Consider the following 27500-nt stretch of genomic DNA (forward strand, 5'->3'; position numbering starts at 1 on the left):
TGGCCCTGGCACAGGTTGTCCAGAGAAGCTGTGGCTGCCCCTGGATCCCTGGAAGTGTCCAAGGCCAGGCTGGATGAACTTGGAGCAACCTGGGCTAGTGGGAGGTGTCCCTGCCATGGGTGGGAATAAGATGAGTTTAAGTTCCCACCCAAACCATTTCAGGATTCCAGGATTTTATGATGTATTACATTGCAAGAGTGTGTTTGAGTTCATCCAGTAAAAGTTCCCTGCTGATTCTGGAATGATCTCTCTAGGAACAACCACAGAGTGAATTAAAGCCTGATGAGACAGTGCTGAGACCACAAGTGATAACACCCTGTGTTTAGATCTCCACATACAAGCTGTAAGAAAGTCCCATCTCCTGGAATGCTGCACTTATTCAAGGACTGGCTCTGGCAAGTACATTTATCCTCACTTTTCCCAGTGGCTTTGTGGGACCATCCCAGCCAGGTGTGTCTGCTCCAAGCAGAGTAAGATCTCACCTGCAGCGTTGTCCAGCTGCAGGTTGTTTGTCCCAGCTCCATCTTCCCTGCTGTCAGCCTGGGAATCTTCTCTGTCTGCTGGGGAAGGGTTGGACTGTCAACAAACAAACAGGTGTTTGAGTGTGAAAAACCAAAGAACCCCATCAGCAAATCGAGTGCTTCCTGTTTGCACTTCAAAACCTGACACTTCATCTTAAGCTGTCACTGCAAAAGCTGTGCCACGAAAAACCCCTTCTGCAAGGCTGCCAACAGGCACAACAGGGAGGTTTCTTAGGAAAGAATATGGTTTTAAATAACATTATGAAATGGTAGGTTTTGGGTTGCCCAAAATGCCGCTCTTGGATTAACAGATTAATGAGAAACATCTTGGATGGAGTTTTGGGTGATCTCTCCTTGGCTCTGGGGGTTGTTTTACACATTGGCACAGTGGGGAGGTGACAACCACCAGCCTGAGGGTGGCACAGGAAAGAGCAGCACAAGGGACAGGCTGAGCAAAGGACAGGAACCAGGAATTACTGTTTACTTCTGTCTCTTGGGTCTCTTCGGAGCCGACACTTCGATTGGCACCCGCCAACGTGCTGAGGAGCCCAAAGCCCTGGGTCCTGTCTGGAGACAAAGCAGAAGCTGCAATTACCACAGACACTTGGAACTGGCCAGGTGGGGTAGAGAGGATTTCAGGGAAAAGGTGTCAGTGCCTTAAAAATATATTTTAAGCAGAAATGTTACATGTTTTCTAAGGGTTTTTTAAGCTCTGTTAGCAAGATTTACTGCTGAGTGTTTCTCACAGGGAACCACAAATGTGGGATCTTTTTAATTCTCGTTTGAAGTCTCTGCTCCTTTAGGATTTGAGCTGGCAAATGGCTCCTGATTCCAAACAAGGCAGCTGGCGAAATCCAGGAGCAGCATTTGGTGTTCCTGACACTTCCACGGGAAGCAGCACTGAGTTTGGGGCTGGACACAGGAGATGCAAAAAGTGCCTTTGCTCACACACAAATTGTTTAAACGGTAATGGCAAAGGCAACTTATAAAGATCTAATTCAGAATTCCTGGAAGGAGCCAGCCATCAAATCCAATTTGTGGAGGTGCTTTGGGCCTTCCACAGCTGCTGCCCTGCTGGGTATTTCAATGGGATTTTAAAATCTAACCTAAAAAGTGACTTCAGACCTAAACCTAAACAGTCAGCTAAGACAACAGATGTGCTACAGTATTTTTAAATTAAACTAGCTGCATTTTTTAAATGTTTTTATATAAAAATATATGTATAATAGGTGATATTATGAGGTGTTTTTTATACCAAGTCATGCTTTTCTAAGTCACAGTTTACTCCTCCACACAAGCTGGCCTTGCACTGAGTAGTAAATGTTTGCAGTTACACAAGGGACTCAGGAGATTTTTCTGCAAATCTCTGTATTTTAGTCAACTAAAACTGAAATGTGAAGTTATTGTACTAGAAATAGCCAGGAAACAATGAATGGTGCCAAAAGAAAGATTTAATATTACTTTTGAAAAGAAATGTGTTCTAAATGATTACACTCATGACTAAGCTCTAGACTCAACTGTTGAGCTGATGTCATTTTGATGCACTGTCCAAATTTCCCTGCCATTTCTCCAAACTCTCCTTCTGAGGGCTTGGACGTGTGACTGAACCCATCAGCCATCCAGCAAACACGTAAACACGGCTCCATAAGAGCATTCCTGGGACCTCCTTTCCTGCTGGATGCTCCTGCAGTTCACCTGTGTCCTGCCCCAGCCTCTCCTCCCCTCCTGCTCCCCCCAGCAGCTATTTGGGGCCACTGGCTCTGCTTTATCCACTTTTACTGCTGGAACAGGTCACCTTCCAAAGGGTTGGGAAGAAGGGAATCAGTGGAGCCAAATGAATTCCCTTAAAAATGTCCAGCTGCCATGGGAGAGCCTGTGAAGTCCGCCAGCAAATTAACAGGAATTGAGGGATAAAACCCCGGGACTTGTATCCCAAAGCAAAGCAGCTTCCCCAGGTTTCATTGGGCTGTCTTTTGGGAAGCTGTAAAGATGGACACTCAGCCAATTTCTGAGTCATCTCAAGTGAGGCTGGACACTGCAGGCCAGAGTGTACTGGAGAGAGAACATCCCCACATTGGCAGAGGGCTGGACGGAGTGATCTAATCATGGACCTCGTTCCTATCTGGGATTAGTTTGTCCTGTCCAGAAAAATGACAGGGGCTCCCTGCTCCACATTCCCTCCTCCAACACTACAGAGCCTCAGCCAGAACAATTACAGATGTCATCCCTTTCAGAAAAACCTGGAATCTCCAGCAGGGCTCTCTGGACAGCAGCTATTTGTCTCTGGCTGCGTGGCTAGGGAGGTGGCAGACATAACACTCGGTTGCAGGCACACCCTCGAAAAAAGCCTTCCATAAACCCTTTTTATTGGATCTAAAAGTTAGTCCAACTTCTGGGTGCAATTAAGGAAGTGGGTGATGCCTTACACAGTGTTCTCAGGGCAGCCAAGCCAAAAATTAGCTCATCCAACTTATTGTAATAATCAGTGGTTATGGTGGACCTGGGTTGCCCAGAGAAGCTGTGGCTGCCCCTGGATCCCTGGAAGTGTCCAAGGCCAGGTTGGAGCAACCTGGGATAGTGGGAGGTGTCCCTGCCATGGCAGGGGGTGGAACTGGATGAGTTTTAAGGTCCCTTCCAACCCAAGTTTAAATAACTAAATTTAAAAGTTCTCCCTAGAGCAAGATAACTGGCCCCACCTGAGGGAACCACCTTCACCTGGGCTCAGGAGGGAGGGATTTAAGCAGGGAACAGCCAAGCTCCTCTTCCAAAGGGCAGGAAATGGTTTCTTTTCCTACCACAGGAGCTCTTGGAGGGACAGATAAAGGCAACAGCAGTTGTGGGGAGGGAAATATGTTACCTGGAGAATCACTTGTGTCCTTCTGCACAAGGGAGAGAAAACCTCCTCCTTCTCAGAGTGAGAGAGCTCTGAGGGCTGGAGAACCAACAGCTTTACACCAGCTCCAAAAAGGAACTGCCCTCTGGAGACCCCCAGGTAAGGCTGTTTGTTTGTCTCAATAATTTATTTACTCACAAAGCATGTGTTTGATGTAAAATTGTTTATAATTCAACTGTGTTACAGTGGATAACTACTTTTATGAATCTGTGTGAGAATGGATGTATTTAATGTTAAGAGAAAAAAGTCAAAATTTTAATAGGTGTGTGGAAAAACTACAGCTTGAGAAGAATTGTGTTTGGGCTTAAGATAAAATGCTGTAAGATAATATGGGTTTAATGCTCGTGGTTGAAAAAAGTCATTCCTGCTCTCCTTGTAAACTTAAATTGTCACAGGAACAGGTTGTTGAAGGAAGGCAATGCTGTAACACTGTTTTTTTGGATGGCTACACTTAACAGTGCCACAACCACGTGCTACTACACATTTACTACTAGAACTATCTTATGCTCTCTGAAAAATCTCCCCATGGAACACAAGAGCATGGTTTCCAAGCAGGCAGCACTTGTAGGTAATTCAGTGGAAAAGCTAAAGTTTGACTCACATGGCAGCCAGTTTGCAGGAGCTGGAGGAAGCTGAAAACAAAAGATGTGTTACAGGTTGTAAAAAGTTTTATTTTAAGTAAAATGAGCTTCCCTTTGAAGGCACAGTCAGGCTGCAGCACCTTCCAAATATAGCTCACTTCCTGAGGGGTTTGTGGTGATGTGTGGGCTTTGTGGAGATAGAAAATCTGGATTTTCAAGGAGTCTGACCTTTCCAGAACACAGCAGTGATGTGTAGGAATTTCCCCCCCATGAAAAACTGAACATGTGACTGAACTGTGCTGTTCTGTAAGGTGGCATCTGCCAAATGCAGGAAATGTGCTGCTAAGAAACCACTTTTGGCACAAGTGAGATAAGTTTGCACCATCTGCCGTGGTCACCTGGTTCTCTGCAATGGTAACACTAAGTCAGACCCCACCTTAACCTCATTTCTGATGCAGGATAAGAAACACTCAAGAAGCTACATTAAAAAATAAAACATATGATCAGTTTGGGAAACCTCATCTTGGTTTTACTGAGTCCCAGCAACTATTTTGCAGCTACAGGGAGGAGCAGAAGCCTCTCAGCACTTTAAATCAGTTCACAGTTAAAAGTCCCAACAGGAGAAAATGGGACATGAGGGAGCAGACAGACACTGGAAGGTTTCTGGTGGGGTAAGGGTTTGTGAAACAGGAGGCCAAGCCCTCCCCAAGAGTTTAGTCCTCCTACATTTCCTGCAGCACCTCGTGTTGTTAGAAAGGTAATTAAAGGTTTTCAAGCAAATGGAAGTGTCTGCACTTGCAGCCACAGCATTTCCTTTTCTAATGAGTCCAAACCTAAAGTGATTTTTTTTTTTTCCAAAATTCTAGCTACCAGATAATCACTTGTCTGCAGGAAATTATCTGAGGTTCCCTGTTTCAAAGAAATTCTGTGGTTTCCACATACTCAAGTGGGGTTTTCTGTAGGGAAAATTATCCTCCTTGCAATGCACTTGGTACATCCTTTAACATTTGACATCACCTCTCTGCCAAATCTCATCTCTGCACCTGCTATTCTCCCTGTTTCAAAAATTAAAATAAATCCCAAATTTGGACTTAAACCTTTTACTTCTTCTACACCAAACCCTGTATCAATTTTTAGACCTGATAATGACAATCTATTTCCTGCTAGAATTTGGGGGGACAACCTTTCATTTTTCATTGCAACTTGTAGAATCCATGGAACATTTCACTCAGTTATTGACAGGGTGCAAGGTAAAGCACAGAGGGAGCAGGAGCAGATGCTGAAACAGGAGTAAATCTTGACACAGAAATTCTTGCCAGTGAGGGTGGTGAGGTGCTGGAATGGATTTCCCAGAGAAGCTGTGGCTGCTCCAGCCCTGGGAGTGTCCAAGGCCAAGTTGGATGAACTTGGAGCAACTTGATCTAGTGGAAGGTGTCCCTGCCCGTGGCAGGGGGTGCAATGAGATGAATTTTAAGGTCCCTTCCAACCCAAACCATTCCATGATTGTGTGATAAATCTCCCCTGTTGCCTGTGAGTTTATTGGGACATAAGGACAAGGAAAGCAACCCCTGAACCCTCTTATTCCCTGGGAAAGATTGAGGGGTGCTCAGATCTCTCTCTAGTGATGCAGTAGCTCAATTTAAACTTTTGGTAGGAAGCCCCAGCCCTGTGGGATTCCCAGCCTGCAGGCAGAGGGAGCTGTCACGTACCGCTCTTCATGACCACGTTGGACCACACGTTGGCATTGAGGGCTTGCACGATCCGCTTCACCCCCGTGGACTCGGGGAAATCATCTAAACCAGAACAGAGACATTGCCCTCCTAAAAATCACACCCAAAGCCACGAGGGGCCCCAGAGCCAGCAGAGGTGTGGCTGCAGGCCTGTCCCATCTTCTCCCAATCCACAGAAATTGCCGCTTCTGGGAGGAAACGCAGATTTCTCACCTTTGTTTCCTGAGAGGCCACAGAAATCTAAATTAACACCTCACTTCTTGGTCTGAGCTTCCAGGTATAATGAACTGTGAGCTCTCAGCCTTTGGGAGAGATCTACATTGCTAAGTACCATCTGAGTAAATTTAATAGTGACAGACAATTTTTAAGTTGCTGTTAAAAGCAACTTAAAACCTTTTACCCCAGGATCTTTTAGAGTGCTGTGTGGCATAAAAATATATATTAGAATTAATGCTGTGGGGCATAAAAATAGGTTTATTAGCATTATTCTTCCTTCCTTTAGAAAGTAAAGAAGTTGAGACAACCATTTAAAAAAGGTGTGATGCTTGTTAGAAATGAAAATGACTATTGTAAAGTTGTCTCCACGACATCTATCTCGGAATGTTCCAGTAATCCTGGGAATTACAGGAACCTGAGAGACGAGGGAAAGCATTATTCAGATTTGAACTTATTTACTGAATAGATCTGACACCACTTGGGACAAAGTCAGTTTTCCCATTTCCTCAGTTTAGTCAGCTTCCCATGTTTGTGCAGGTTCACAAAGGGAAAAAAAACCCACCCAAACAATTCTTTGGTTACAAAAATGTGATTGTTTAGAAATCAAACCCCAGTGACTCAGGGACAGGTGCAGTAATTGAAACTGCCTTTAAAAAGGAATTTAAAGCTCTCTCTCTGCCCCCTTAGATCAAATGTTTTGCCCTCTGTGATGCTGCTGTTTGGTTTTATATCAGTCATTATCAAAGTCTCAGTTTAGAGCTCTTGTCCTGGCTGAGTGTCAGTGAGTCACAGCAAAAGCTCTTTTGTGATGAGCTGCCAGAAATGTCAGAATTTTGAGCAGATACTGGCCCAGAGTGTTTACTGCATCTGTTGTGCCTTTTGTAATTCACACAGCATGTTTGTGGGGTAAATAAGTTACTCACTGGAACACAGTTCCTCCTCTGCATGAGTCACAGTGAATCAACTACCATTTAAAAATCTAGGGAAGAACATGGATCTTAATATTCCCAAAATTAACATCCTGAGTCGTTGTCACTCCTATTGTTTATATTATGTAAATGGTAAACAGCCTGTTCTTTAGAAGAGTTATTCAACAGAAAAATAACTCAGTGTAATGTTACTAATATTTCCTTTCCAAGCATTCAAGGGTCTTCACTTGTGATTTTTCTGGTTTCTGGGAATCAGAAACATGTGCATCCCTCCCTCTTTGACCAAACAAAAAGAAAGCACTTTAAAGGCACGGTGAGGGGAGAAGGAGAGTTCTCAGCTCCTCAAGATACAATTTAAAGGGGGAAAGGGTGGGACTTGTGCTCTAGCTGAGGATTTTACACTGAATTCTTCTTGATGAACCTGAAATGTTAGTGACTGCCTGCACTCCAGCCTGGCAGTGCAGTCACTTCTCTCGTTTTGGCTCTATAGGGGTAAGATGGAACCACTTTTTTGCATCACTGCAGTGAGGAGATAAGGCTGATGCTGATAAGGCTCTCAGGAAGTGCACAGTCACTCTTCAGGAGTGGAACATCACACTTCTGACTTTTTTTTTGCCTTTTTTTTTTTTCTTTGAGTTACAAACGTATGGGCAGCCAGTGATTCTGAAACTGGTTTATTTCCTGTCTAACACTGCATGTTGTTCTAAAATGTTTTTAATAACCTCCCCTCTTCAGCCCATGGTGTCACTGTTTGAATAATGTCTATCTTCTCTTGGTAGTTACAGTAGTTTAAGTTTCTTTTTAAAGCAACAAAGAGTTTTCCTGCCCTCGTGCAGCTCTTGTTCTTTTGTTTTAGATTTATTTTCCAAGTGGAATTTATTTTCCAAGTGGAATATAAACGCTCCTAATGTATCAATACAGCCCTAGGGTTCAGTGCCAGAGAAAGGAGCAGATATTATTATTTTTATGGAGGTGCTACATAAACAGCAGCTGTATTTGGGAGGAGACAAATGGAATTTCTCAGAGGAAATAACCTCCTCCTCCTGACCTTTTATAGCTGAGACTAAGCCCCACCAACTGGGAGCATTCCATGCTGTAATCATGTGGCACATCAACAATTGCAAGGGGCATAACTTTATTTAGAAGTTATTTTGGGGTGTTTTTTCATTCTCAAAATGACAAGAGAAGTGGCAGTCTTACCATCTTCGTCAGGCAGCTCCTCAGGGTTAAGTTCTACCAGCTCAAAGCCATGTTTGATGCACCATTCTTGAGCTTTCTGTCTGTTTACACCTAAATTGGGAAGCAAAAATGTGTATTAAACACACAGCTTTGAGAGCAGTATCAGCAGTTGAATATTTAGCTGTGTTTTATTCACTCAAGGTTGTTTGCTTATTTTGGATTGTATGGGGGAAAAGTGTTGTTATAGCTGCTGTGGTCCTTCATTCACTTGGAGTTCCAAAAGCTGCAGAGTTAAACAACTCCTTGGAATTGTTTTGGGGTTTTTTTGAAATGTCATGAAGTTAAATGGCTTTGGAAGGTACTCAAAGGAAAATGTAAGTGAGGTGCTACAGTGAAAGAAGGCTTCCATGAACTCTGGGGTTGACAGTGAATTAAGCTGCAGGGACACATCTGCACCTCCCAGCTCACTGTTGTGTTTAATGGCCAAATGGTCAAAAAAAAGTCCTTTCCACTGGAATTAAGCAACCAACAGCCTCCCCCAGGATCCTGCAGATCCAGCAGTGTGAAGGCCTTTTCTCCTGGCAGTGGCAGGGCACCCAGAGCTCACTCTGAGCAGGCTGGCACAGTTCTGAGTCAGCTTTAACCACAGCTCGCTGACGGTTTCCGCCCCTGCTCCCGAGTCTCTTGGCTGTTCAGCACATCTCAGGGCCACTTGCACCCAGATATTCTGAGCAATAACTGAGTGGATTAGTGAATTATCCTGCAGGGTTAATGACTCTGTCAGTGGGGAGTTCTGGGGGGGTTCATACCGTTCTCAGACACTCTGTCGCACACCAGGATCAGCACCTCTGGCAGCCACTCTTCTGTCAGGGGCAGCCACTCAGAGACACTTTCCAGCCCAGTTTTCTAAAGAGGAAGGGGAAAAAAAGGAATTCTTTGGAATACATCCTCAAATACTTGAGTTTTTAATAGTATTAGAACCAAATGAAGTAAGGAAATGTGCTTTTTCTGTCTCAGTCTTTCTGGCTCCTGCTAAAGCACTGTTTCCACTGCTGCCTTACAGCTTAGTAGCAACAATTTGGGATAAAATGCACTGAATCTTACATTTAGGTCCCTCATTTTTGGCTCTCCTAAAGGAGCCTTTCCAAAGCAGCATTGCTGCTGGAAGAGGATTTGCCTAACTTAGTGGCATATTTGTATCTTAAAAACCTCTCTTCCAGTTGGAGTAGAGTAGTAAAAGGGGAGGGAACTGCTGCTGTTGTTAGCAGGCATAATTTAACATGGATCTCCTGACAATTAATAGCACAGCCTGGAGGGAAGGGATGGCACAAGAGGGAGAGTCTCATTTATGGTTATCACTGTGCTAAGGCAGCTACATCAGACAGATAAAGCAGGAAAAGGAAGCAGAAGGGTCTCACTGTTGTGCTGTCAAAGTACACCACGAAGGCCTGCACGGACTCGGCGATTTCTCCGGTGACGTGGAAGGTGTTTGGGACCACACAGAGATGGATGTCTGCAGAATAATACTTGTTATCGATTGTCCAGGGGTAAAAAGTCACTCTGCCACTCGTAATTGCACCCACAGTCAGGTCATCTTTCCCTGTGATACCTGGGTAAGAGAAAAGGAAAGAGAAGGGTGAGAAGGCAGCATGAAGAAAATAATTTGTCTAGAGAAGTACAGTGCCAACTTTACTTGCTATAATAAACCAGTCTGGATTCCAGATCTCTACAAATTCAACTCAATTTGTTGCTCTGTCCTAGATTTTAATACTTAGCTTTCAAAAGAATTTGCTTTCTGGTTTTCAAAGTAAGAGCTGGTACAGCAGCTCTCCAGAAAGCCTTTTTTTTTTTTTTCCCTGGAAATGCCTTTTTTAAAGTGTTAAACTCACTGCCTGTAGACAGGATGTATGGAGAGAACACCTCGACTCTGTTACAGCAGAAACAACCTTCACACAGTCATTCAGATGTAAAGAACTGCTTGACTGTGACCACAACCTGAAGGTAACTAATGAGAAAATGAACCCAGTTACTACAATTTGGTTGTAATTCCCATTAAGTTCCACATAGGAGTTCAACAATTAAAATCCCAGGCAGTGTTTGATAAGATAATGTTAAACACTGCCCTTCCAGGTAGGAACCTTCCCAGGGCACACTCCTGGCACCTCGTGGAGTGGGATTAGAGTTTGCAGCAGAGCATCCCTCCATAACTCGAGGGAAAGGGCAGAATACCTTGTTGGAGCTGGAGGAACTCGAGGTCACTTGAAAACACAGGTCAATGATTTATAAAATGGCCTGAGTCATTCACAATTGCCTGGGGCATCAGAGGAGTTAAAGAAATAAAGCACACAGCTTTTCAAGGATCTTAAAGGTTGTATTTTAAGGTCCTGAGAGGCAGTTCCTGGAGCTGTTAGAACAGGCTGTTCCCCAAATAGTCTGGACATGAATTTGAATTTATCTGTATCTTACTAATAAAAAGGCAGGAAAAGCCTGTTGCCAAGGTTGCCATAGAAAGGTTCAATGATTTTTGCAACTAACTGCAAAGTCTGGTGTGCTGAATGAACACAGTGTACAGGGCAGGAGAGGGGAGCTCTGAACCAGGATTATTTGCAGCAGTGAGGAGGAGATGGAACCTGAGGGAGAAATTCCACCTCAGAAACAGAACCCTGGAGCCATTTCCTACTGAAGAGGATGAAACAGGAATCTCCTCTCTGGCTTTGTTAAGAAAAAAGGGCTTTTTCCAGGTTAAAGTTTGATTTATATATATATTTTTTTTATTTATTTATTTTTTTTACTTGGGATGCCAAGAGTTTTCAGAGCAATTGGTCTTTGTGCAGCAGCTCTTCTGGGACCTCACCTTGGAGCTGGGGATGGTGCTGCTGAGGCACCACAAACAAACCCTGATTCTGAGCTTTGTGTTCATACAAATAGGGAAGGGACCAGCAATCCAGGTACCAAATCCAGGAATCTTGAAAGGCTTCCTTCTTCCACAGCTCTTTTTAACCACTCCTAAGCAGTAATTCCAATTCCAGTGGCCCAGAGAAGCTGTTTTCCCATGTTTACATGGATATTTTAGGACTAAGGGAAGTAGTCCTCACTCTGCTTGGATATAGAGATATCTGGAGTGCAGATATTTTGTTTGGAGGTTTTGACTATGATATAAATTTCCCTTTATTTGTGCTTTGACAGTTAAAGATAAGTAACTAAATACAAATCAGTGTGAGCTAACAGAATTGCAAATCAATGCCACAAGAAGCTTAGAATAAAGGAGACTGTAGAAATTATTGAAACCCAGAAAATCAGCAATAAGACTTAAAAAACCAAAGGGAGGAAAACGGGGTGAGGAAAGGAAATCAGTTCAAAAATCACCTGGGTGAGTTATTCCCCCTAGAAAGGGCATAAAATGCAAGAACTTCTTATAAAGGATTTTTCAAAAGCTGGTATGAATTTCACATTTGCTTTGTAAGTGATTTTTTTTTTTTTTTTTTTAACTTGCAGAAGAGTTCATGGACAAATTTAGGCCTCAAAGTACTGCCAGCATGAGGACATGGCCCATTTCCTATTACCTGCTCCTTGTTCCTGTACTTTAAGCAGTTTTCTTTCATCCCATTGTGCTGCTGATGACCCATCCTGCAGCCAAAGATTTTGCCAGTTCCCTGTGAAATTTCTCTCCCAGTAAAAATGGATGTTGCACACTAAACTCAAAAGGGCTTCAGGAACTTGCTGAAAGGATTCAGATTTGCTGTGGCCCCAGCCTGCACTCAGAGTTGTAACAAATTACTGCAGAACAGCCTGATCACCCCTGGCAGGAAACTCAACATCTTGGGAGGGGTTTTCTCCCACAAAAGTTGCTTAAAACAATTAGGTTTTGGCCTTTAGAGTAAACAAGCAGAGACTACAAGAGAAATATATACAGCAACTCCAGCTGAGTTCTCATTCTGTGCAGAAACTAGTTTTAGGTGTTATATTTACCACCTCTGCATTCCAGAAATTTCTTCCCGGAACAAAATGTATTTTAGTGAAAAAAGGAAATTCAGCCACGATAGTCTGGTATCCAGTCTAAGGAATATTGATCAGAATAACCCCATGAAGTTCTATTTGCATACAGAATAAACTCCTAGAAAATGAATATGGCAAAAGGAGGTGGCTTGTCCAACTTCTCTCTAGTGAGTGGCTCAGGAGGGAGTTCCTCCTTTTGAATATTAAACTCCTCAGCCACTGAAAGTGTCAGTGGTTTGCCATCCAAAGAGCCTGGAGAACCAAGTGAGTCACTCTGTGACCACGAGAGGAGCAGGGCTGGGCTCTCCAGCTCCCCTTTGGGGAGAGGGAAGAGGCTGTTCTGGGTGACAGGAATGCAAACACGCTCCAGAGGCATCGCTAAAAACACTCCTGGAAAAGTTTGTGGCACTCAAGAAAGTTGCTTGGTGTCACTCAAAAACGTGATTTAGAGTTCAGAGTCTTCTAAGAAATACTGGGAGTTGTTTTACTTGCAGGCAGTCAGTCAATCACCAGCTTAGATTTTCAGTAAGTGCATTACTTGTGTCCTCCTTCACTCACAGGTGAGTGGATTTATCTATAATTTTTAATAAAGTAGACACTAATCCTGATGGATGCCTTTGGAAATTAATTTCAGCTATTTACGTAAATCTTTGCTCATTTTACTGACTTAGACTTGATAACTTTTAATTTCATATTCTTGCCTACAGACAAGATAAATTAAACAGTGACTTGGAGGACAAAGCAGACATGGCAAAGCTCTATAACCTCACATCCATTCCCTTTTTGAATACTGAGGCTCAGTGCAAAGACTTTTTGAAAAGGTGAACTGGAGAGCAGAAAAAACTTCTCAGAAAAGCTGAATAATCAATATTATCAATAATAATCAAACACCCCTGTGTAGCTCTCCTGCAGCAATTTCCCTGTTCTCTGACACCCAACTGATATTTTTAAGCATTCTGACCACATGGTGTTAAATAGTAATATTTTTTGGAATAACTATAACTACTTTTTGCAGGGTGTTTTCCTTTCCAAAGGGGTTAGGGTATTGATCACTCTTCCTGGTGTTTTTCAGACTGAATCCATGCTGTAAGAAAACAAATCAGCCTCCTACAATGCCCTAAATGATCCCAAATCCTCAAGAGTTGTCAGGTATTCCAAGCAGTTCCCACATTCTGGGCCTTGAGAGCCACCTGGTGGAATAAACCATAAAAAATACTCCTAAAAATTACACCGAGGAGGAAAGAGACCCCAAATGTGCTGTAGGGGAGGAGGGGAGTGGTAAACAGTCAAAAAAAAGGAAGGGAAAGAAGGGAAAACAATTCCATCAGACAGGATTTATCTGTTGGTCAGCATTTTAAAAACTGAAACAATCTTATTTGCTGTTTTAATTTGTGATAAATATATCACAATAAGACACAGATCTATGTTCATTTTAAATAGTTTTGTTTTGCCACAACCCCCAATGAATTAAAGCATTCAGAGCATCCTACAGAAACCTGAACAAATAAAAATATATCCAGCAAATATACCATAACACTTTCTTCATCCTCAAGTCATTTCCTACTGGGAAAAGACTTGGAATTAGCCTGGAAGGTTCTGACAGGCTGTTTGACCCCACCAAAACCCTTCAGCCCAGCCCTGTCCCCACCAGTATGTCCTTGGATGTTTTACAACGTTCTGCTGGATGGATCTGATTTCAATTCACTTGTTAAACAAAGCAGACACTTAAAATTCAAATGGTATTTTAGTAAATCATCTTGTTTCTTTCAGGAAGATTTCAATGTCTTGGTGAAGAAACCCAATCAAGGACACCCAGAGAAAGCAGGAAGACTCCAGTTTGGTGGAAGCTGAGACATTTCAAAGTGAGTACTATTTTAAAAAATCTGAAGTTTAAATGTAAGACTTCCTCAGATTAAGTAACATTTCTATGAAGCTTTTTACTCATCTTTTTTTTTTTTAACTTTTTTAATTTCCCTATGAAAAACAATCAAAGGAAACCTACAGGAACCTTGAACCTTCCCATTTGCTTATTTTCCTCAAAAATAAGCAAAACCCAATAATTATATTCTTTGCTGTGGAATCCTTAAATAATTCAGTATCACCTCAGTTGACAGAGAAGCTTTTGACTGCAGACTTTGTACTGTTGTTTTTGTCTCAAAATGTGGTTTAATGACATGGAGGGAGCCAGTTCCTGGGGGCAGCCCTGTGCTTTGTGAGGCCCTAAGTAAGATCCTGCTCAGGAAAAGATGAAAATAAATCCAGAAAAGGGGATGAGGGTGCTAAGTTCTACATTTCAAGTGTGCCTAGCAAACTGTTCATGAGTTCCCTAAAAAGCAAAGCTGTCCTAAGATGTTGTAATGGGAAAGCCACGAAGATGTAAACAGCTTCTTTTTGGAATCCCTCTGAATTTAGAATTACCAAAAATCCCACCACGGTTTTCTCTGTTATCAGGTCTTCCTATGTTCCCTTTTTAAGCCATGAAAAGGAATACTGGGTTTCCAGGAAAACCATTTCCTACAGACTAAATTCCACGTATTTGACATGAATTGTAATCTGCAATTCTAACAGCTGCAGAGCAGATGAGTTTTTTAGTTTTCCCTTTTAGTGCTTCTGCACTGGGACAACAAATGGTCTAATGCAAGAGCCCAGGCCCAGCAGGAATTTTAGAAATTCCACCGTCCTGAAGGTCCAAGACAGTCTGTTCACTTCATAAATGGGCAGGTGAAAGCAAAGGGACAGTATTTAGTTTGCTCCTGGGTTTCCCTTGCCCATAATCCTGAGCCACTGGGGTTGCTTTGGAGTCCCCCTCTCGTTCCAGGGACCACTGATGCGTCCCAGAGAAACGAGAACTGGTTAAGGTAATTCTCAAATTGTCCAGGTATAACTCACAGTAGCTTATTCCCACAGAAGGGGGTAAAAGAGTATTTTGGGATATGGGGCTTCCTTTACCCCTGTGGGTTCTGGCTGTGAAGCTGCTCCTGGGTGTCAGAGTGGACAAACCACACCCTAGGGCTCCAGACCATCCCTGTTTAATGAATTATTTCCTTGAAGCACTAAGGAGGTCCCTGACACGCTCTGCAAGGGCTTGGGGGCTGCAGGGGACTGGGTGGCAGCCCTGGGGCTGGGGGGAGGATCGAGACCCTGAGGGGAGGATGGAACCCCTGAGGGGTGGATCTGAGACCCTGAGGGGTGGATCTGAGACCCTGAGGGGGCAACTGGGACCCTGAGGGGTGGATCTGAGACCCTGAGGGGGCAACTGGGACCCTGAGGAGTGGTTTTGAGACCCTGAGGGTAGAACTGTGACTCTGAGGGGGGGCTCAGCCGCCACGACGGGAGCACTGGGACCCTGAGGGGATGGCAGCGATCCTGAGGGGAGGACTGATCTCCTAAGGTGCGGATTGAAACCTGAAAGGAGAACTGGGACCCTGCTGGCGAGGGACAGCGATCCTGACGGAAGGACTGAGCCCCTGAGGGAGGAACAAGGATACTGAGCGGAGGACTGGGACCCTGAGGGGAGCACAACCACCCCGAGGGCCCGGGCTGGGGGGAGGAGCCGCTGCCAGGCCGCTTCCAGCGGGCGCGGGCAGGCCGAGTCCCCTCGTTCCGCCCTCGCGGGCGCCGCGGCGGCACCGACTCACGTTTGACGAGCTCCTCGGGCGCGAAGCCCGCGGCGCAGCTGGTCACCAGCGCCAGCGGCCCCGCCGCCGCCTCCGCCGCCATGGCGCCCGCGCCGCGCCCGCCCCTGCCGCCGCTACCACCCGCGCGCGGGGGGGGCGGCACGGGGAGGAGCCGGGCCGAGAGCGGGTTCGGCCCCTGCTCGGTGCGCTCTCCCCCCCTCGGCGGCGGGGCGGATGGTGCGGCCCGGGCAGCGCGTCCCGTTGCCGGGTGAGGCGGTGCCGCCATGGCCGCGCCGGGAGCGGGGCTGGGAGCGGGGAAGGTGCGTTCGGGAGCGCCGGGAACGGCCGCTCCTGCCCCCGGAGCGGCCCCTCCGGCCGCGGCAGAGCAGCTGCGGGGCTCCCCGTCCCGCCTCGAGCCCCCGGGTCACCCCTCGGCTGAGGCGCGGCGCGCCCTGGTGTTGCTGAGGGGATGGGGGGGCGCGGGGCGTCCGGTGCTCCCTGAGGGGGAGGCGGCCGGTGGGTGTCGGGTCGGGGCTCGGGCTGTGGAAATGCTGCGGGTTTTAGCCTAGCGAGACCTCGAAATCGTTTAGTTAAGGTAAATACGCGGTTTTGACGTGGTTTCCTCACAGGCTGCCCCGAGTTTTAAGTCCTTCATTAAGGGTTTTGAGGTCCCTGCCCAGTGAAGCCACTTGTGCTGCGAGACGTGTGTGAAATGTGTGAGGAAACAGAGAACCTCAGTCCTGAAGTTTAGTCCTGTTGCTTTGTGAGGTTCGTTTTCAAATTGATTTTTTTCCCCAGCTTTTCTAGAGTCAATGACTAAGTAATTGGCTTGGTATTCTCTTATTTATAATAGTACAAAAGTATGGGAGAGCACATGTATTTTTTTTTCAGTATTTAAGAAGCATTTAATTTGGATTAAATCCTTCTCTCTAATCCCATGAGGCTTGGTTACAGCTATAATTTTTGTTCTGACTTGCTTTTTAGGTACAAGAAGATCTTCACAAACTTAAAATGGAAAATATCAACCTGAAAGGAACAACAGAAGCTGTGGATATCAGTGACCTCAGAACAGCACCTGAAAGAACTGAACTTGGGCTGAGAGTAAGTAAAATAGAGCAGACCCAGAAGATTATTCAGTTTTTGAGATCTCTGTCAGTAATTCACTTGGAGCCACTTATTTGTCATCCTGCAGGATCCCTTTCTAATCAGCAAATGATGGGATTCCTCAGACATTACAGTTCAGAACGTTGGCTTCAATTTTTTGGGTCATCAGAATGAATTGATCTTGTGCCCATCAGCCAAAATCAGATTTTTAGTCCAACAGAGGCACAAAGTTTATCAACTTTTCAGTCAAGTGGAGATCTGGTTTGCTGAATTAACCGAGTTAAATTTAATATCCCTCGTACCTTTGTAGTAGTCTAAACATTATTTTTCCCCCTCTTAACAGAAATGTGCTGAAAGTTATTTAAATGCTGTAAGTGGACAAGTGTTACCTGTTTGTTCTGCTGGTAATAAAGAAGTAAATTCAAAAGAGGCCCCTAAATGGTAAGTGAAGCAGCTGTTTTATTGCAGCAAGACACAAAAAATGTAACAGAATTTTGTAAAGCAAGTGGGAGAATTGGCCTGGATGAAGTTAGTTTGGTCATGTGCTATTTTGGTTTCATTTTAAGGTAAAAAAACAATGCAAAAGTAAATGTAGTTCTGAGAAGCTACAGCAGCATTCTGCTAATTGCTGTGGCTTTATTTTTGCTAAATGCAGATGTAAATAAAATAGAGTCTTTTGGGTCCACTCAGATGAAAGCAGTATGGGTTTAATAGATGAAATCAATGTAATTTAAAAAAACCTCACTGTTTTTCTTTCTAAACCAGGACCCTTCCTTCTGGGGCTTCTCAGAAGCAGCTGGTTTTGCCTCGAGTCCCTGTTGAGCCTGTGACTGTCCAGACGTGCAGCAAAGCAGCACCACGTGTGTCTCAAGGTTCCCAGGTCTGAAATAACACCCTAATTATTGTGCCAGAGCCCCCATTAAATGAGTAAGGTGGAGCATAAGTGACGTTTGCAGGAGTTGGGGGAAAACCAAGTTGCAGCCAAACTTGTCATATGGGCAGTGACTTGTCCACAGGTGTCAGAATAGGCTTAGAATTACTGTTTAATATTGTTATTTCTGAGTCTTAGCAGCAGCAGGAGGAGCCTGCAAACCCAGCTCAGGGGGATTTGGGAAGCACTGTCCCTCTTACCTTTTTTTTCCCCTGCTATGTGGTGGAATTGGGTTTTTCCTCCTAATAAAGCCTGGGAACCACAAAGAGGTGTCTTCCACTCCTGCCCTGATCATCTCCCTGTCAGAGAGGGCACTTTGCATTGTGAATCATCTCCTGGTTTAATTGAGAAGGTGCTCAGTTCCCCCCAGTCCTTTTTTCATGGCACCAGCAGTTTCCTCTCTGCAGAAGGGTGTGTTACAGTGATAAAATAAATACCACAAAAGCACTGAGGAGGTGAAAATTGAACTTTGTCTCTGTGCAGCCATGTGGGTAAAAGAGTAATTGGCTTGGATAATAACTTTTGTTCTTACAACCCCAAATCTAAATGAGCATCTCATTGATACATCTGCTTGTAATTACTGCCAAAAGAAGATATTGTGCAGATAAATAAATTAAACCATTTTAAGTGCTTTCACAAAGTAATACAATTGTTTAATTGTTCAAATGCACATCTAATGATTCTTGAACTTTTTGTGGCATGTTTTGTTTGTAAAAAGTGGAATTTTCATAGGTTTATTTTTGTGTTTATGCAGTAGAATATGAACCAAAACGTTTTCAACTTGAGAAACTTCTGCTGCCATAAAAACATTGGGCATGGCTTTTGGCTTTAATAAATTTCCACAGGTGTGGAAATTTCAGAGCTTGGACTGGAATGAATTGGACAAAGTTTGGCAAAAGTATATCTGTGGGTAGCAGTTGTAATCCTTGCAGAGTTTTCCATTGGGCACTTTGTTTGCCCAGTGCTGTGTGGAGTCAAATAACATGAATTTTTATCATTATTTTGCAAATTTATTAGACATATTAGACAACTCCTGCTTACAAGCACTTCTGTCCTGGTGCAGTTATTTTAAGATTATGCCTATTCTATATTTCAGCAGCAGGTGGAAATGGACATTAAAATCATGCTTGACCCAGAGAACATGGAAAACAAAGCTGGTTTAAAACATCAGAATGATGAGACCAGGCTGCCACTTATAACTAAGAAAAAATCTGCTCCTGTAAGTAACTTATATCAATTTCTGGGCTTGTTATATACCTTGCTTTGCACTGTTATAATTAATGTGTATTAAACCTAAAGAAAAGAAATATTTAAGTGAAAATACCACATAAAGTCCTAATTTTTGGCATTGATATATAAGGATCAAAACATTTTGAGTGATAATAGTGGGAAAAACCAAACCTGCAGTGTAACAGGTTTAGGGCCCAAGATCCCAATCCAGCAAAAGGATAAGTTATACATGGGAATGTGCCTGGTCAGTAATCTCAGGGAAATCAGGGGGAGGAGATGTGCAAACTGGAGCTTGTGGAGTTTTGGGTATGACCCAAAGATGAGAGCAGAAGTAAAAGGAATTTTATTGATAAAAATGGCCTTTCAGTTGTTCATGCTCTTGCCATTTCTTAAACTTTTGTAAAGCTGCAAGAACACATTCTGTTTTCCAATAATAACAGGATTGTTTGGAATAAGTGACAAATGCTTTCACTTTGTTTTGATGCTCCTTTTTAGCTGATTTTTGGTTTTTTTTTGCAAAAGCAATCCTGCCACGAGTGCTGGCCCTGAGCAGAAATCAGTGTCAGAATTTAAAGAATAGGGCTTCTACTGAAGGAGAATCAGAATCCTGCACAAACTTAGGTGTCATTTACATCTTATTTTTCTGATGTGGTTTGGGAGGAAATGTTGAGTTACACTTCCTGCTGGGAGCACTTTGGAATGTGGGGGACAAATTCAGCTCCCTCCTTTCCATGTGGAGATATTTCCATGTGTTGTAGATCCCAAATGTCAGCTACAAGTTCTTCTGGAGCACAGCCTTTCTTTTCTATCTGGTCAAGCTGTTTCCCTGAGGGAAACAAGGGATATCAAGCATTTCCACAACCCTCTCCTGGGAGTATCCTGAGTCCTGTCCATCAAATCAACCCTTCCCTCCTCTTCTCTCTGCCCTGGGAATGTTCAAGCTGTGCAGGGTTAAGTTTTGGTTCTTCCAAATTTCTGTTCTGTAACTGCTGCTCCACTTAAATAAACAGTTGAACGTGAAGAGGACATTTTTAGCAAAGTATGCTTTTAGAAAACTAAGTTAATAGGCACAGGCATCCCTCCAAAAATCAATTATGTTCCCAAATTTAGCACAGCACTGTGGTCCACATGCCCAATGGTCTCACATGGGGATGCTCTTCTATGATTTAATTTATGGAATAGGATATTATGCAGCAAGCCCAGTGCTCTCAGAGATATTCTGGGGTGTTTGCTTTTAAACAACATCAAGAGGATCTGTGAATGGCACAGTTGTGAGCTGCCACTTGTAAAAAATGATTTTTGAGAGCTGTTGCCCAGACTAAGAGGTGATTTGTCTACCCCTGTGATACAGAGTTAATTAGAAAAAAGCATCATGGCTAATAGCTTTTTAGAACCACTCTAAAACACTCACAGAGAGGAATATTATCCTACTGCAGAGAGCCATGTGTTTTACCACTCTCCCTCAAACACTGAGCACAGAAAACTTCTTAGTGGTGACTTAAATTACAAGCATTTAGTGGAAATGAGTCAGGCTCTCGGATACATATTTACAGTTGGGCTGAAAATCAAGTAGGTATTTCATCCCCAATTTATTCTATTTAAAATTATTAGATTAATATTACGATATCATTTATTCTGTTTCCATCCTATGGCACAGTGTGGTGTTCTGGAATGTCCTGGGGGTAAAACGTTGCAATTAAGATTTGCAAAATCCTCTGCTGAGATGTGAATTTTTTTGTTGAGCACGATCCCCACCAGCACTTGCAGCAGTGACTGCATATGATATATACGATCATACATGATATATATGATGACAAACAGCAACTAAGGTGAATCCGTGTGTGTCTGCGGGTCTGGATCTGTTAATTTTTGATGAAATGCAGATTAAAGTCGCTGCGATAATGAAGGCAGGTGGGCCCTGCCCGCCGTTCGCCGTCAGAGGGCGCTGCTCCTACACGCACGTGCCCAGGTGTGTCCCTGAGGTCAAGGAGCAGCTCCCCCCAAAAAAAAAAAAAAATCACGGGCAAAACGACTCTCGTGGAAGGAAATTAAAATATCTCATTGCTTGCTTAGCTGCATTCAGGTGTGTTCCGAGAGCTCTGAAGGACACCCGAGCAGTTAAAACCACGGAGAGATTAAAACCACGGCTTGGAGGTGATGAGGGAGGTCGAGCACAAACCTACCTGGACTTTTTATTATCCTGCCCTTGGAGCAGTTTGATAAATTATTAGTAAGGAGCTCATTGTTTCACAAGAAATGTCTTCTTTTCTTGCTCTTTTGGTATTATAAAGTTGCTGATGCTGAGTTTTATCATAGAAACTAAGAACAATTAACTGTTGCCCTTTTGTGCCTTTTTGGGTCTGATTATAAAGCCTCATTCTCTGTAAAGTTCTGGAGTTATTTTAAAAGCAGGGCTGTAATTCTGTCTGCCCACGGACTGGGCATCACTTTATTTTGCAGCCTATGTGTGGGTAACAAATGAAAAATGATGAGTGGATAATTATTAAATATGTATACTTCCCATGGAGCAGCCAGCAAAAGGAGCAGTAATCTGAATTGCAGCAAAAATAATTCTGACATCCTGCTGCAACGTGGGGAAGATTCACAGCTCCACCTTTCATTTTCAGAGGGCTGCTGTTCTCTTATAGAATTATGCTGGCACTTTTTGGTCCTTGTTTTCTTATGAATGTATATTATACTGTAAACTGAGGAATCTTTTCATTTATTCATGAGGCAGAATTTAATATGGTGATGATTTCTAGCCTTTATGAGTTGCATCTTACCTAGTGTGACTGTAATGGTGATGGCAGTGATTCTGGGGGGGGGTGGATTTTAAGCTGACTTGTTTGAGCCCAACCATACTAATCATATCCTCAATTATTCATCCTTTATTCACTATTTGCATCCTTGCTTCTCCCTGGAAGTGTATTTATTTCCAAGATCATAAAGCAAGGGCAATTCAAAAGAAGTTGTAGAAGAAAATGAGGTCTTTTGGTGCTCCAAACCTGGTTGTGTTTTAAACCTCTACATATGGCCATAATTACAGCCAAGGCAGAGTTTGGCAGTGGGAGCAGAATGAGACTTAAACAAATGGATGTTCCACTGCAGTAAATCAAAATAAGCTGGTTGGGTTTGTATTACGGTGTGTAATCATAATAAGCAGCCCAGTGATTTAATAAAAATCCTCTTGTCACTAAAAATAAGGAGGGAATAATTGGAGAGAGGGAGTTAACAGATGACTCCAGTCAGCATCCTCTCAGCCTGCAAACGGAGACGTGAAGGTCACCCCCATCTCGGCTGACAAACCGAGGGAACGTTTTGTTGGTAAACAAATTAATCTTTGCAAAGGTCACCATTTGTTTGAAGTTTTTCTCCAGTTCTTGTCAGCTGCAATTGGAGATTGACTGTCATTTTGCAAGGCAGGGGTGCAGCCAGAGCTGCTGAAGCTGCTGCTGGTTGGGATCAGCATTCCCTGAGCCTGATTGGGATGCCATGGGCTGCTGCTTTCCAGCTGTCTCTGGACAGGGATGGCCCCAGCCCTGAATCCCAATAAGTTGTTCCTGCCTATCCCCCCTCGTGGATCTGGCCCTTTGCCAGGAGGAAAATGTAGAGGAGTTCAAGCCAGCAATTATCTTTCTCCCTTCCTTCTGTGCTGCTTCTGTTGCCTTTGCAAAAAGCAGATGTGGGATCCTCCAAAGTTCTCCAGCTATTCTCCTTCCCACCTGTTAGGGTGGAATTTTGATGGAGGTGGCTTTCTGGGAGAGCTCCTGGTAGCTCATGAAGGGAGACAAGCTTGATTCTTCCAAGCACATGGAAAATTGACAGTTCAGACCCATCTCTGGTAGCTTTAAGAGCTCAAAGTAGGCAAGAATAACATAAGACCTGATGCAATTTCCAGGTTTTTTCCAATTAAACTTGCCTTCCACAAACTCTTTCCTGACAGCATATTGAAAATTGCCCTTAGTTCTGTTCATTTTGTTTTGCTGAGCTTCCTCCTTCCCTTTGTAGTGGGAAGCACTGTGTCCATCAAACCTTGACAGGAACTTCTTGACAAGAAATATGGGGGTAGATGGCAGTCTGGAGGAGATAAATGGAAGGATAAATTACTTTATTACCATCACTATCTAGCCCTGTGATTTTCTGCTATTTGCTTATCAAATCTCATCTAATTGTCCTGGTTGATAAACTGTAGTTTTGACACACAATACTTGTGTATTTAATACTAGTTTCTATTCTGGGTGAAAAATACACTTATAAAGATATTTACCCCCCCCCCCAAAAAAAAAAAAAGACATTGTTCTAGTTAAATATTGCTGGGTAAAAAGAAAACAAATAGAGAACTAATCAGAAAATCCCTGTGGTGTTCCAACAAGTGCCCTATTTAAAATGAAGCAAAAAAAAAGAAAAAATAAAGTGGGAGAGGTTTATCCACAGGAGAAAAACACTTTAGAAAGGGTAATGGAATTGTTTTCCTCGTGTCCCAGGTTAATTACATTCAGAAGCACTTGAAATGAAAAAATAGTTTTTCAGCACACTCCAAGCATATTTTAAGGCAAGTCAGCCTTAGTTTGCCCTGCAAATGAAGTGCTCCTTTCCAGCCCTATAAAACTGAGCTTTAAAAGTGCCCAGGATGGAGCAATGATGCCAAAAGTAAAACCTTAATATTATTTTTTTAAGGTCTTATGGTTGTAATTTCATGGGCTTCGGTTTAGTGAAAGTAAGTGCCAGAATTAAAGCAGTTTGTCACCTTTTGCTTTGATATCTCAGGGAATTCTTCCAGAGGGCAGCTGATGGAGCAATCAGGGTGCTGGAAGAGCAGGGAAAGGGGTGGAAACTGGGTGGAATTTTGGTGGGGAGCTGTTCTGGGTCAGCTCCATGTTGCCTGTAATACATGAGGAGGTGGATCATGGCACTGGGCAGTGTAAATGAGTGATTAAATTACATTTTAGTTGCATCAATCCTTGTTTTAATATGACACCTGTCGTGGACTTTATAGAAATTAAAGAAGAATTAAATCTGTCTCCAGTTAAAAAAACCCCCAAGCCTCCAGGCTGCTTTTGAACTCACACACTCCACCTGAATTGCTTTTCTTTTGTAGCTTATTACATCTCTAGAAACACAATTAAAATATATATATATGTGCTGTTTATCATAACAAAACTCCTGGGACTTAAATTAGGATAAAACCAGGGCTGCTTTAAGGAGTCACTTTAATTAAATTTCTTTCCTTTCATATATTTTTGTGGTGTCCTCAACAAACTGCTGGGCTGGGTGTGAGTAGGAAAGTGTGCTTTATCATTTCTTTTTCTCAGTATCAAACCACTTATTTGCCAGCTGGTGTGAAGTTAATCTTTGTTGTGTGTTTATTGCTGTTTTCTTGGAACACAAGGACATGAAGATTTATCCATCTTGATCCCTTAAAGCATAATGGTCTGTAATGGCCAGAACTGAAATGAGTGCCTGGAAGATTCTCTATTATGATAAAAAGTACATGTTTTCTCTCTCCCTGCTGTCTCTTGTGGGCAGTGTTATTATACAAATTGGGAGGAAAAATTAGAATAGTTAATTTTGATCTGTCTCATTTCCCTGCCAGGATTAGAAGCAGCTCTTTAGAATTTCTTCTCCCTTTCTAGAAAGTTGATGGTTGATGTTATTCAGTAATTATGACACAATAGTGCTCAAAGATCCCAATCATGGCCTGGATTGTACTAAAAACTTAATAATCAGTCATTAAAAGCTAATATTTTAAGGCAGAAAGCCCCAATGTGCTCTGGTAGAGCTAAATACCAGTATTCCCACTTTGCAGATATGTTAATATTTCCCAGCTTTCTGATTTGATCCATTTATTATTATTATTATTATTATTATTATTATTATTATTATTATTATTATTTCAGGTAGTTAATAATTCATAACGAAATAATTTCTTAAAAAAAGCAAATAAACAATTTTCCAGCACGTGGCATCAGGTCATCAGTAGAGTTCAAACATTTCTATCCAATGTTCCTTTTTCCTTTTCCTTCTGGTACCTTGCCCAAGTGTGCATTTTATGTATTTAAAGGCTGTTTTGTCAAGAAACACCATGTTTACACTATATTCATTAAAATTAAGCAAACTTCTGGTGATTTTTAGTATCTAGTGCACTGATTTTTGCATAGCAAAAGTCACAGGCCATCAATTGAATTTAATTAACTTTATTATAAATTTCTGAAGTAACGACAGCAGATGATACTGTGGCATGTTCATAAGTAGTAAAAGTTGTTAAATCTTAATGAAACCACTCAGAGCAGAAATTATATTTATTATTTATTACTGTGGGAGTAGGGAAGTGTAGCTGTGTAAATGCCAGATTTCCCTTTGTTAAAAGGAGCTCTGTTTTCCTCCCCAGCTGTGCAGTCAGAAGACAGGGAAGGGCCACACAGGTGCCACCCTTTGGGGTTTCCCTGCCTTTCCACCCCTGGATTCTCCCTTACCCCTGCTGGAAGAGGACACCCCAAAAGGTGGGTCACACGAGCCCCTCTGGGGGTGCTGTGGCCACCAGGTATGAGCTGCATGAGCAGAGTTGATGTTTGCAGCAGGTAGGTGGTAAATGAATTTTCTGGCACCTCAAAACTTGTAAGAATTGGGATCTCAAACATCACAAAGACTCAACTTCAGGCTCCTCACTTCACTGGGGAGCTGCTGTAGGACACGGTGTGTGTTGTGTTGAGTCAGTTCTGCTAATTCAGAGGGTTCAGTTGCTGCTGGAGAGAACAACTGTGTGTGATGAAGGTTCTTGAGTGACTAAATAAGTCAAATGATGGTGATTAACATCTGGTTATTAATCATTCAGTCTTAACTAGACCTGCACTTGCACTGTTGTAGCCATCAGTGCCTATTCATGGTTCCCTTGTGTTTCCAAGAGTTCATTCTCAGCCATTCTGCATTTTAACTTGCATTGCCCAAGCATATAATTATATATATACAAGCACAGAATTCCCTTTCAGAATCAGCACTGTTAGAGTATCTTTCATGTATTTGTCAATTTTTATAGGCAAAGCTCACCTTCCTTGAAGGTAAAATATTGAATATTGAAAGGTATGAATCTTTCAGTTAAAGAAAACTGCTGCTTTTGTAGTTTTGATGTAGAACTTGGCTGTGCCTTTGTTTAATTCTTTTTTCATTGGTACTAATTGATTTTCTTTCATAGCTGGAATACATATGAATTGTTCAGGAATGTCATCTTCTTGCAGGTGCTCTGAGCCTAACTGGCCAAAGGCTTATCCTTCCAGCAGCAAAGGTAACTCTGCAGACCCCTCCTGTTGTATCCAAGGCAGCACCTTCCCAGGAATTTCCCAGGCAGCACAAGAAACCAGCTGTAGGTGAGTACAAACATCCAACAACCATCACTTGTATCTCCAACTTCACTCCCAGGCCCTTATTTTATCTCCTGAGGAAGGAGCTGCCCAATGAGCACTCCCTCAAATTCCCAAGGGCACAAAGATGTCCGTGAGCATCCTGTGTCTTGCAGCTGAACAGGAATCAGAGTTCTGAATTCCTGGGAGGATTTTGGTTCCTGTTCATTTCTGGAATCCTTGTGTGGGTTCCAAGTTCCAACTTGTGAGCACCTGACTCTGGAGCTCTGACCGTTGGTGTCATGTAAAGGCAGAGTTCCTGCAAATCAGGGCTTCCAGCAGCTGATCCAGCCTCTCTTTTGCCACATGATTAAATGAATTACTGACAATTAATGAATGAGACCTGCCATCAATGTTTTCCTTTGTACAGGAGAGGTTAGCAGTAGGCTGGACCCTGAGCATACAGACACCACCACCTTCCCAAACTCCAAGGAAGGAATTTATGGCACATCTTCCTCTAGCAAAGGTAACACTGCACCACTTCCATCCAGCAGCTCCGTGGTTTCAGCAAGGACATCAAAGCCAGTGTGGACATATCCAGCTCAGCAGTTGGAATCTGAGGGGCAGATTCCCTCTCAGACACAGGTATTTGATTAAATTGATCACTCAGACACTGAGGATAATAAGGTTTTTATTCATGTTTTTAATACTGTCTTTACCACAACTGGTTTAGGAAGTGACTGTAAATCACTGAATTGGTACAGGAGGGTTTGAACCAAATCCAGAAAATAGGAACTAAAATAAGAAATACTTCATGTATTACCTATTTCTACTTTCTCAAGACTTCTACCTAAATTTGTCTAGTGTGTTTTTTTTTTTTCCACATCTTAGAAAACCAAGATTTCACAATCTTAAAAAATAAGTTCAGAAAGGATGTGATGAGGTTATCCAGATCTCCAGGCAGAATTACCTGTACCTGTAATATTGCAGACAGATGTTTTTCTAACCTGTTCTGAAAACTTTGGGTGATAGCAACTCCACAGCCTCCCTAGACCATCTGTTCCAGTGCTTAACTAACTATCTTTACTGTTCTAAAAGAGTTTTTTAATGTTTCATCTAAATCCCCCTCACTGCAGGTAAGCAAATGTAGTGTTTCCCTCCATATTTACAGAACACTGTAGGGGAGTTTGACCTTGACTGCTCAGTGCCTGATGATTGTTCTTGATCCTCATGGAAAAG

General features: G+C 42.9%; 2 protein-coding genes across 11 annotated transcripts in view; one reads left to right on the top strand and one right to left on the bottom strand.

The window, feature by feature from the left end:
- Positions 1-396: 396 nt before the first annotated feature.
- On the bottom strand, positions 397-15963 carry AAGAB (alpha and gamma adaptin binding protein). Its single transcript, XM_064669301.1, has 7 exons — positions 15684-15963; positions 9468-9658; positions 8859-8955; positions 8071-8160; positions 5705-5788; positions 1006-1088; positions 397-576 (listed from the first exon to the last, which is right to left on the bottom strand). Exons 1-7 carry the CDS (start codon positions 15946-15948, stop codon positions 412-414), a joined length of 975 nt encoding a protein of 324 aa, XP_064525371.1. The 5' UTR covers positions 15949-15963; the 3' UTR covers positions 397-411.
- Positions 15874-27500, top strand: part of IQCH (IQ motif containing H) — a 53163-nt gene continuing 41536 nt past the window's right edge. For 4 of the 10 annotated variants that reach the window (XM_064669281.1, XM_064669288.1, XM_064669286.1 and 1 more), the window contains exons 1-8: positions 15900-15982; positions 16647-16763; positions 17110-17207; positions 17532-17646; positions 18794-18916; positions 25316-25427; positions 26160-26288; positions 26692-26906. In XM_064669281.1, coding sequence (XP_064525351.1) covers positions 15947-15982; positions 16647-16763; positions 17110-17207; positions 17532-17646; positions 18794-18916; positions 25316-25427; positions 26160-26288; positions 26692-26906 — 945 coding nt within the window. In that variant the 5' untranslated portion in view covers positions 15900-15946. Of the gene's footprint in view, positions 15983-16291; positions 16431-16646; positions 16764-17109; positions 17208-17531; positions 17647-18793; positions 18917-25315; positions 25506-26159; positions 26289-26691; positions 26907-27500 lie in introns of those variants that run through there. The other 6 variants (XM_064669284.1, XM_064669285.1, XM_064669290.1 and 3 more) reach the window with 6 other exon arrangements.

This window comes from Pseudopipra pipra, chromosome 12, assembly GCF_036250125.1.
Source record: "Pseudopipra pipra isolate bDixPip1 chromosome 12, bDixPip1.hap1, whole genome shotgun sequence".
Taxonomy (NCBI): Eukaryota; Metazoa; Chordata; class Aves; order Passeriformes; family Pipridae; genus Pseudopipra; species Pseudopipra pipra.